The 11,212-nt window shown below is 45.1% G+C and overlaps 1 protein-coding gene across 1 annotated transcript; it reads left to right on the top strand.

Moving 5' to 3' along the window:
* Window positions 1–451: 451 nt before the first annotated feature.
* On the top strand, window positions 452–6,779 carry LOC136395442 (carbonyl reductase [NADPH] 1). Its single transcript, XM_066370250.1, has 3 exons — window positions 452–873; window positions 1,410–1,517; window positions 6,226–6,779. Exons 1-3 carry the CDS (start codon window positions 585–587, stop codon window positions 6,660–6,662), a joined length of 834 nt encoding a protein of 277 aa, XP_066226347.1. The 5' UTR covers window positions 452–584; the 3' UTR covers window positions 6,663–6,779.
* Window positions 6,780–11,212: the final 4,433 nt, after the last annotated feature.

The following is an 11,212-nucleotide window of genomic DNA, read 5'->3' as shown; positions in this document are numbered from 1 at the left end:
ATTATGTGAAAACCAGCCAAGCATAAGCCAGTAGCTTTGCTTTTACATATTTAGGAGACAAATCGGCACACACGTGAGCCTTTATCATGTTCTCCCAGCTCATTCCACAACTACAGTTCCAAAGACGTCAGTTTACGAGCTATATATTTTTTAAGCACCCGGGGCGCGTTGGGAATGGGACAAATATTCCATTTTCTGAAACGCAACTGTGAATGGTTACTTAAGAGGAATACGAGGAAAAAACCTTGGAGAACCAAGGATAAATAAGGGTTCATTTTAAATGTCACACAACGAAACAAAATGATTCGCCAGCGATCTACGCCTTAGACTTCAGCCACGATGTTCTGCAAACTAGCCAGATCGCCCTCTGCATTCCCAGCACCCGCGGAGGCTCGGAGGAGCCTAGCCCCCAGGGGCGGGGCTTGCGCCTGCGCGCTCCGGCACACGGCCTGGGAACGGGGCCAGCCTGTGTACGCAGGGCTCGCTCTCAGATCCTCGCGGGAAAACGTGGTTGCGCCGTGCCGTTTGGCTTCCACAGCCGAGTTCGCTCTGCGCGCAAGTGCCCCGCACGCCCCCACCCAGCCATGTCGTCCTGTAGCCGCGTGGCGCTGGTGACCGGAGGCAACAAGGGCATCGGCTTCGCCATCACGCGGGAGCTGTGCCGGCAGTTCTCGGGCGACGTGATGCTCACCGCGCGGGACGAGGCGCGGGGCCGGGCGGCCGTGCAGAAGCTACAGGCCGAGGGCCTGAGCCCGCACTTCCACCAGCTGGACATCGACGACCTGCAGAGCATCCGCGTCCTGCGCGACTTTCTGCGCAAGGAGTACGGAGGGCTGGACGTGCTGGTCAACAACGCCGGCATCGCCTTCAAGGGTAAGCGGCTGTGTGGTCGCAGGGGAGGAATCACCTCAGGACTTTCAGCCAGGGTGGGCTGGATCTGTCGGGGAGTCGCTACCTTGGAGTTCCCTCGCACCTCTGGGATACAGAACTGCTCCCCAGGGAAGTCGGAGAGGTAGGAGATGGGGGCCATTGGATCAATTACAAGAAAAACTGGAATGCTTACCGGCCAAACGAACCTTTGTGTTGCCTTGGCTTGGATGGCTGGGAATCTTTTCTAGTTGTCACAGTGTATCCCTGTTTATTAGACGTTAGGACAGTTGGGTTAATTAATTCATTAATTTAAAAATTGCACACACCGGTTCACAGAAATCACATTGTGCACCCTTTACCCAGCCTCCTGGGATGGTACCATCTTACACTATATAATATCATTGAACAAGGAAATTGTCGTTGGCACAGTACTATTACTAGGCACCAATTTTAAGACAAAATTCACATTTTGTATCATTCTATGGAACTTTGCCACATGGCTGTTATTCACTAACTCTACTTTCTTTCTCCCCTAAAAGTTAATGATCCAACACCGTTTCATATTCAAGCAGAAGTGACGATGAAAACAAACTTTTTTGGCACGCAAAACGTCTGCACTGAGCTCCTGCCTCTCATGAAACCCCAAGGTGAGCCTGATGAGGAGCCTTTGTTGTGTGTTTCTCATAGGATCTGGTCCTGCTGCCTCTGCTGTTGTCTCCAGGCCCCTGCTCAGCTGCACTGCCTCCTTGTGTCTCCACCTGGCCAAGTGCCCTACAGCCTCAGGACTCAGTACATCAGTGCTCTCTGTCCTGCCAGTCTCTGCATAACTGGCTTTCTTATCCTTCAGGTCTTTGTTCAGAAGTCTGAGAGAGGCCAGTCATTGCTCATGTACCCTGCATGTTGTAGTTCCCTGAGAATCCTACACCGGGCCTTTCCTCCTTCCTTCTCCTTCTTCCCTCCTCCCTCCTCCCTCTCCCTGCTCCCCCCCCCCTCCTCCCTCTTCCCCTCCTCCCTCTCCCTCTTCTTCTCCTTCTCCCTCCTCTCTGCATGACCTGACTCAGATCAGTGGAAATTTCACAACCACTGATTCATTAGGCCCCTGAAATTTTTCTCTGCATTTGATCACATGACCTTTTCTTTTTACTCTACTGATAACATTACAGATTGGCTTCTAGATGCTAAAACAACTGTCGATATCTGAGATCAATATCACTTGGTTTTACAAGTTCAGGAGGCCCCCATCCTTATGTTCAATAATCACCACAAGGACTCAGAACTCAGGAAAGCTATTATATTCAAAATTATAGTGTATTATGGGAAATGCAGACTGATTCAAATCAACCGTGGGGAAAGTCTCATCGGACAAGGTTCAGGAGAGACAGGCATGGAGCTTCCAGTTGTCCTGTCCCAGTGCAGTCCCGCAGACAGTGTGGATTTCTCCCAGCAACTATGTGTCACAAGGTGTGTGGAATAGGGTACTGCCACTAGCGAAGCTCACCCAGGCCTTGATCTCAGGTGTCTTTGTTGAGGGTTGGTCACATGGACATGGCCCATTGTTCTCTTGGCTGACCTTACTCTCCAGCCCCACAAGGGATCCAGGGAGCCTCACCATAATCATATTATTAACATATATTGTGGAGCCTGACCCTAAACCCCCAAGTAAACAAGGAAAGTTTTATCAGGAAGGACAGTCCAAGGGTTTAAAGATTATACCCCAGTAGCCCTGGGCAAAGGGCCAAACCTTGCTTTGGCCAAGTTTAATCCTTTTTTTCAGAGGCCACACCCCTAGACCTTTGCCAAGGCTCTCTTCCAGCAATAGGATCATTGAGCATAGTCATTTAATATAGTATAGAATTTATATAACAGAGAACTAGGGACAGAAATAAGAGGAGCCAGTGCAGGGTAAGGATAGCTTGAAAGGAGCGGATGGTCCATCCTGTAAAGGCAGTACATAAATTTTCATGTTCTTGTCCTCATTAGATTTCCCTTGATTAGCTGCTATTTATACTTTATGTAGCATAAACTATGTTTGCAGAACTATTTAGTTTTAAGAGATAAACTAAGGCATATCACAAAATTGAGTTTGAGAAAGAAATCTACTTGAATTGGGAAACTTCAAACCAGAAATGGTGAGGAGTGCTCCACCAACAGGGACTTGGAAAGAGACTATTATAGAGAAAAGGTGGGAGCAAATGAAGGAAATTACTGGTTGGCTACAGCTTCAAGCCTAATTGTCTGTGATTGGTGGTCCTTAGGTTTCGGTTTTATAAGTTTTAGGCATTTACAGGCTTAGAATTTGGTATGTTTATGTAGCCACTGCAGTATCATGGCTTCCTTGTTTCACTAATTTAACTACAGAAAAGCGGACGGCTGACTGTCCCGTTCCTCACGAGGCTAGCCATTTTACACCATTATTACATCCTGAGGAGACCTTCTAACTCGGTCCCTCAATGTATTTGGTCACTGATACCAGTATCATCGTGTAACTCATGTACATGTGGTAATTGAATATTACCAACAAGGCCAGTGTTACACCATAATTCAGTACAGTGGCATGTGAAGCCTGAGAAGTAAGAAGTAAGAGATGCTGGCACATTCCTCCAGTCTCACTCCTCATTGATGGCTCAGTTCATCACGGTTTCATACAACCATATCCCCCAGAGCCATGCTGCTCAGGTGCGCAGACTCCCCTGCTACCTTTTAGGTCCCCACAGCAGGAGTGAGTGCTCTGGACAACCCGTGGCATCGCCCTTTCTGGCACCTGGTATCACGGAGCCAAGGGATGTTATCCTCTCATGTAATGTTGGATTTCTTTTCTTGCAGAACCCACTTTATTCATTCCTTTACCCTCAGCCACTATTCCTCCTTCTCCTTGTTTGTCATGGTGATTTCCCCAAACATTTTCACCTTTGAAAGGGACACGGAGTTCAGCCCTCCCTTCAGTCCACTGCCATTTGTGTGGATGGGTTGCAGAGGTCCAGAACAAGCGGACTCTTTCCACCACTCCCAGGACAGCTGCACTCACTGCCACTCCAGTTTGAACAGATGGGGTGAAGGCACAGTCCACCCATCAGACCCTTAGGAGTTCTGACCTAAAAGTTTAAAAGTATATTACAGTTTCTTGCTTAGGGATTATCCCTGCTTCCCATAGCTACAGGTGCATCCCTGGTCCCTTAGCCACAGTGTCAGGTAGGAAGAGAGAAAGTTGAAGTGATGTGGGGAAGAATTGTGCAGTCACCCCAGCATCTATCTAGCAGGGAGTCTCTTGGCCCCCCTCCAGTTGAGGGTGAGCACATCTCATGAGTGTGTGTGAGCCAGCTCCTCATACCTGTGTCTCCTCATGGTTGAGACAACCAATGGTTCAATTGCCTGTTCCAGCTCTCTGTCTGACCACCGCTCTGAGGATGATATGTTGTTTGGTCTGCAGATAAAGCTTGTCAGTCCAAATTCGTACAGTATCTTCCAATTCAGTATGCACAGCCTGGTTCGGAGATAGTGGCTCATATTCTCTGGCATCTCCTTCAACCTGACTTGCCAGCTCTGTGCAGGGCCTTCCCTCGGGGAATCTGTCCCATGACCACCTGCAGCCTTTGTCTCTCTCACTGGCAGATAAAATGGTTCTTCACATCTTGTGCCTCAGCAGATATGAGTCACATGTCAACAGTTATCCCACCTCTGCATCACTGCAGCTGCCCACATCTATGTCCACTTCATTAACTGTTCCCAAACTTATTGAACCCAAACGTGGAGAAAACAGCATGCAGTTCTGCCCACTGAACTAACTGGTTTTTATCTCCCTTGATCAGAGTAGCTGCCTTCCAAACCGGATGTTATCTGTTCACTTTAGAACTTCCTTTTTTATTTTTTTAAAGCAGTAGAGATACAGACAGGAAGGGAGAGAAATGAGAATCATCAACTCATAGCTGTGGCACATTAGTTCATTGACTGCTTCTCATATTAGCCTTGGGGGCAGAGGAGGGGCTTAAATCAAGCCAGAGACGCCGTCCTCAAGCCAGCTACATTGGGCTCAAGCGTATGTCTATGATCCCACGCTCAAGCTGGCAATGCCATGCTCAAGATGGTGAGCCCACACTCAAGCTGGGGGCCTCAGAGTTTTGAACCTGGGTCCTCAGTGTTCCAGGTTGATGCTCTAGCCACTGTGTCACCACCGATCATGTAGAACTGCTTTTTGTTGGTCAGTAGACACTCGTTCATAGAGCCCTGCACAAGTGACTGTAAGATCCTCAGCTGTCCCCAAAATAGTCTTAGGGGAAAAGAGGTGACCTGCTCCTGAATGCAGTGAATAACTCTTTATATTCCCCTTAGCATGTTCCTGCATGAACAATTTTTATTTATTTATTTATTTATTGAAATTGAAAATATAGTTTGTTTTGTTTTAGAAATTAAATTTAATGGGGTAACATTGGTCCATACGAATACATAGGTTTCATATCCTGGCTGGATAGCTCCTTTGGTTGGAGTGTCCTCCTGAAGCTCAGAGGTTTCTGGTTTGGTCCCTGTCAGGGCACATACAGGAAAAGCTTGATGTTCCTGTCTCTCTCTCCCTTCCTCTCTCACTAAAATCAATAAATAAAATCTAAAAAAAAAATACATAGGTTTCAGATAAACATCTCTATATTATTTGAACATCTCTATATTGTGTTGTGTGCCCATCACCCGAAGTCAGATCATTTTCCACTACCAAGTATTTGTCCCTCTTTACTCCCCTCCCCCGACCCAATTTTCATTTTATTACAGAATTTCTAGGCACCACCCCCCTCATTAAAACATGTCTCTGATAGGCCCTGGCTGGTTGGCTCAGCAGTAGAGCATTGGCCTGGCATGTGGAAGTCCCGGGTTCAATTCCCGGTCAGGGCATACAGGAAAAGCATCCGTCTGCTTCTCCACCCTTCCCCCTCTCCTTCCTCTCTATCTCTCTCTTCCCCTCCCGCAACCAAGGCTCCACTGGAGCAAAAGTTGGCCTGGGCACTGAGGATGGCTCCATGGCTTCTGCCTTAGGCACTAGAATGGCTCCAGTTGCAACAAAGCAACGCTCCAGATGGCTAGAGCATCACCCCCTAGTGGGCACACTGGGTGGATCCCAGTTGGGCGCATGTGGGAGTCTGACTGCCTCCCTGCTTCTCACTTCAGAAAAATACAAAAAAAAAAACACCACACAACATTTCCCTGATAGACATGATGGGTAAGACAGGTTTCTAGATTGTCACATGTCCTTCATTTATAGCACACTGGAAATTTTTCAAATAGAAATTTTCTGATCCAAAATCCCAGCAAATTTAGCACTTCTCATTCCTGTGCATGCCTTCCTATGTGATAATTTCTGCTGTATTTTAGGCAGAGTGGTGAATGTGTCTAGCTTCGTAAGTATCAGAGCCCTTAAAAGCTGCAGCCCAGAACTGCAGCAGAAGTTCAGAAATGACGCCATCAGCGAGGAGGAGCTGGTGGGGCTGATGAACAAGTTCGTGGAAGACACAAGGAACGGAGTGCACCAGAAGGAGGGCTGGCCGAACACCGCCTATGGGGTCACGAAAATTGGCGTCACAGTCCTGTCCAGAATCCAGGCCAGGAAGCTGAGTGAGCACAGGAGAGGGGACAAGATCCTCCTGAATGCCTGCTGTCCAGGGTGGGTGAGAACTGACATGGCTGGACCCAACGCCACCAAAAGCCCAGAGGAAGGAGCAGAGACCCCTGTGTACTTGGCCCTTTTGCCCCCAGATGCTGAGGGGCCTCATGGGCAGTTTGTTAGTGAGAAAAAAGTTGAACAATGGTGAGCTCCTCTCCCAGCTCCCTTCATGGGCCCCACTGTGTTATCTGTCAAAAGGCCACCCGCACTGTTAAATGATTTTTATCCAACAAAAATAAATGAATCAAAATATCTCTACAAAGTATTCAGTGAGTTGTCTACTAATTCTGTGAGTCCTGTGATTTCTTCTGTGACACGGGCTGAAAAAGAGTGGATGGGAGTAATGAGTGAAATCAGCCGATGAATAAATGGTTCTTTCTACAGATCAATCATGCAAATTATTTACATGGTGAACCTGCTCAGAAATTTAATAGACCTAAAAGTTAGGTCAAGGAAGGGACAGAGTGACTCAGGGGCCAGGAAACGTTCCAGAAAGAGCCACAGTCTCTTCTTGGGAACACTCGGACCTGCTGTTGCAGCATGAAAGTAGCCATAGATGATTTATAACTAGTGAGTGGGCCAGGGTTTTATCTATCTATTAACTGTGGCCTAGGAGAAAACCAGCGTGAAGGCACCTGAAGCACACAGGAATTATGCAACCGTGAAACACACATGCAGTCAATGGTTTGGCGTATGGGGAAGGGCGTCATACACTCTGCCTCCCACTGAGGAGCATCCCTACGAGGAACCCTGCCCACACAAGGTAATCACAGGACCTAGTCCTTTAATGCTGTCCTGATTTCTCTTAAGAAAGGAAGGGGATCGCCTGACCTGTGGTGGCACAGTGGATCAAGTATTGACCTGGAACACTGAGATTTCTGGTTTGAAACCCTGGGCTTGCCTGGACAAGGCATATACGGGAGTTGATGCTTCCTGCTCCTCCCCCCTTCCCTCTGTCTCTTATTTTCTCTATATAAAAAAATGAATAGAGAAAAAAAAACGGCCCTGGCCGTTTGGCTCAGTGGTAGAGCGTCGGCCTGGCGTACAGAAATCCCGGGTTTGATTCCCGGCCAGGGCACACAGGAGAAGCACCCATCTCCTTCACCCCTCCCCCTCTCCTTCCTCTCTGTCTCTCTCTTCCCCTCCCGCAGCCAAGGCTCCATTGGAGCAAAGATGGCCCAGGCGCTGGGGATGGCTCCTTGGCCTCTGCCCCAGGCGCTAGAGTGCAAAGCCCCGGAGGGGCAGCGTAGCCCCTGGTGGGCATGCCGGTGGATCCCGGTTGGGTGCATGCGGGAGTCTGTCTGTCTCTCCCTGTTTCCAGCTTCAGAAAAATACAAAAAAAAAAAAAAAAAAAAAAAAAGAATAAATGAAATCTAAAGAAGTTATGGTAATGGTTGCACAATTTTATGAACACACTAAAAGCAATTACATTGTATGTTTTAAATGGGTGTATTGTTCTGTACATGAATTACATCTGAATAAAGCTGTTTTTGAAACTGGCAAGTTTAAAGAACATGAGTTGCTAAATAGCAGAGGATAAATGTATCATTTGATAGCAGCACAGAGATTCTTTCCCAAGGAATGTAATGTCTCTGGAAAGTAATTGTCACGGAATCTTCTGTCCAGTAGACCGCTGGTAACTAGGTGTACCCATCACCAGCTGTAACAAAGAGGAGTAAAAAGCACAAGATAACTATGAAAGAAAATCAGCATTCCTACCCAGGTGCTTTGAAGTCTGCTTTATACCTCACTCTGCAGCATAGCGGGCCTGTGTTAAAATGGAATCAGCTGCATCTTGAAGTGCCAAGAATAGAGCTTGGCTTGAGAGAGAACTCAGTAGAGATTAGCTATCCTTTTTTAAAAAAAAAGCTGGAAAGGGAGGGAAGAGAAAGACATCTATCCAATTAAGTGCTCTTTAGAGACATCTGATACCAGATAACAAAAATAACAGTAAACATACCATATATAATTTTTCTGATGATAGGGGAAAAGTATGACTATAAGAGCAAATTATATTGAGTCCCTGGCCAGTTGGCTCAGTGGTAGAGCATCGGCCTGGCGTGTGGAAGTCCGAGTTCAATTCCTGATCAGGGCACACAAGAGAAGCGCCCATCTGCTTCTCCACCCCTCCTCCTCTTTCTATCTCTCTTCTCCTCCCGCAGCTGAGGCTCCATTGGAGCAAAGTTGGCCCAGGCACTGAGGACAGCTCCATGGCCTCTGCCTCAGGAGCTAGAATGGCTCTGGCCACAGCAGAGCAACACCCCAGATGGGCAGAGCATCGCCCCCTGATGGGCATGCTGGGTGGGTCCAGGTCGGGCACATACAGGAGTCTGTCTGAATGCCTCCCTGCTTCTAACTTTGGAGAAAAATAAATATATAAATAAATAAAATAAAATTTTAAAAAAGCAAATTATATCAAAAGAAAACTAAATGTTCTATTAAGGCAGCCCTAAGTTACTTATTAGACTGAAATGATAAACAAGTCAGCACTGAATTATTTATTAGACTGAAAAGAATTGATAGAAAAGTTAAGGGAAGATTCCTTGGGAGGCTCAACAATGTCCTGCCACCCCAAAATTCATGTCTACCCACAACTGTAGAACCTGGCCTTATTCAGAAACAGGGTCTTTGCAGATGTAACTAGTTAAGATGAGGTCATGCTAGATTAGGGAGGACCCTAAATCCAATGACTGCACCTTTGTTGGAAAGGTAGAGGACACCCTCAGATGCAAAGGAGAGAAGGCAAGAGGAGAGTGATGCAGCTACAAGCTGAGGTACCCAAGGAGTGCCAGTACGACCAGACACTGAAGGCAGCAAGGAAGGATCCTTTATTAGCCCCTTTGGAGGGAGAATGGCCGGGTCAACACCCTGATATCAGACTTCAAGCTCCAGAACTGGGAGAGAACACAGTTCTGTTGTTAGAAGCCACCCAGTGTGTGGTATTTCTTATGACAGCCACAGGAAATGGATCCAGATGCCACAAAGGATAGCCACTAGAATTGCCCGCACAGGGGGGGCAATTCAATAGTTAAGGGGGCAATTTGAAAATGGACTCGACACGACTTTAACTCTTTCGCCCTGGGCCATTTAAATGCAATGCTAGATATCGGTGCCAAATTTAACAAAAAATGCAATTCTTAAATAATTGCGGTAAATAATTATTAAGTATAATTTCGTTTGACGAGACCAAAATATCAACTAGGTGATTGGCGTCGTCAAGTAAACTTCGTCCTGGGTTCACCGCGGAGCGTGCCATCTGCCGCGGGGAACCCCGGACATTTTAAAAACTCGCTAAACAACGCAGTTATTCTCACCTAATTGGCCCATCGCAACTTCTGTAGTGTTTCACATCATTCAGTTGGTGTTAATTTGAAATAAGTGTCAGTCAAAACTGTTGTAAAAGCTCGTTGATTTAATAAATATACATATATATATTGTATAGATATAATTGGTAAGTATTTGATTTTATTTTTATCAATATTAAACTCTTTATTAAGTACTTCTTGCATCGGAGCTAGAAAGCACTAATATTTTATAAATATTATTGGGGCTATAATAGTGCATGCACGACAATTTTAATTTTAGAAGCATAACTTTCCAGAAAATTTTGTCAAGTGGAAAAATATAGATACCTTTTGATTTGTGGTGGTAGTGTAGTAAATGTGTTATATACATTTAAATAAATATGAATTTTTAGTATATGTTTACTCTATGTCACATTGAATATATTTTAACACATATTTTAATATTAGCTTTTAATTGATCTTATTTTTATTTCTTATAGCCCATAGTAAAATGAGTGGTGCAAGCAAGAAAAAAACTCGTCAATATTCAGAGGAATATTTAAAATTTGGGTTCATACCCACTGTTCACCATGAGCGGATTCCTTTTGTCTTTTATGCCAGCAATGCTTGACCAACGAATCAATGAAACGAGGTCGTCTTGAGGCGCATTTGAAGGCAAAACATAGTGCTCATATTAATTCAGATTTGAGTTACTTTAAAACTTTAAAGAAAAATTTTGAAAAAAGAACAACATTAAAGTCTCTATTTACTGCTCATACTTCAACCAATAATCGTGTTCTTGAGGCTAGTTATCAAATTTCTTTATTCATCGCTAAAACTGGAGAAAATCACACCACTCAGTGACAATACTGTCAGCAGAAGAATAGACGAAATGAGTGAGGATATTGAAAAACAACTTATTGAAAAGCTGAAAACAAGAAAATTCTCCTTGCAAATGGATGAATCAACTTTGAGAGACAGTGAGGCAGTATTGATAACTTATGTAAGATATATTGATAAAGGACATTTTGCTGAAGAAATGTTATTCTGTAAAAGATTAGAAAGCACCACTACCTCCAAAGATATATATAATAAGCTAAAAAACTACTTAGATGTCAATGATATACCAATGAAAAATATAACATCTTGTGCTGCAGATGGTGCTCCCAATATGATGGGCAAGAAAAATGGCTGCTTAAAATTGATGAAAGATGCGAATCCAGAAATGATTCTTGTGCATTGTGTTATTCATAGGGAAAACTTGGTAGCTAAAAACATCTCACCTGTTCTGAATGAAGTATTACATACAGTAATAAAGTGTGTTAATGCTATTAAAGCTAGTGCCAAATGTGAGCGTCTTTTCAAGCTATTTTGTGAAGAACAAAATGAAGACCATGTGAGACTTTTACTTCAT

This window comes from Saccopteryx leptura, chromosome 2 (genome assembly GCF_036850995.1).
Source record: "Saccopteryx leptura isolate mSacLep1 chromosome 2, mSacLep1_pri_phased_curated, whole genome shotgun sequence".
Taxonomy (NCBI): domain Eukaryota; kingdom Metazoa; phylum Chordata; class Mammalia; order Chiroptera; family Emballonuridae; genus Saccopteryx; species Saccopteryx leptura.
Note: the sequence above shows the minus strand (reverse complement) of the source record. Positions and strands in the feature narration are given on the sequence as shown.

Coding starts and splice junctions, on each gene's coding strand:
- LOC136395442 (XM_066370250.1), top strand. CDS start 585: ATGTCGTCCTGTAGCCGCGTGGCGCTGGTGACCGGAGGCAACAAGGGC. Junction 874..1,409: donor CGCCGGCATCGCCTTCAAGG/GTAAGCGGCTGT, acceptor CTCCCCTAAAAG/TTAATGATCCAACACCGTTT. Junction 1,518..6,225: donor GCCTCTCATGAAACCCCAAG/GTGAGCCTGATG, acceptor GCTGTATTTTAG/GCAGAGTGGTGAATGTGTCT.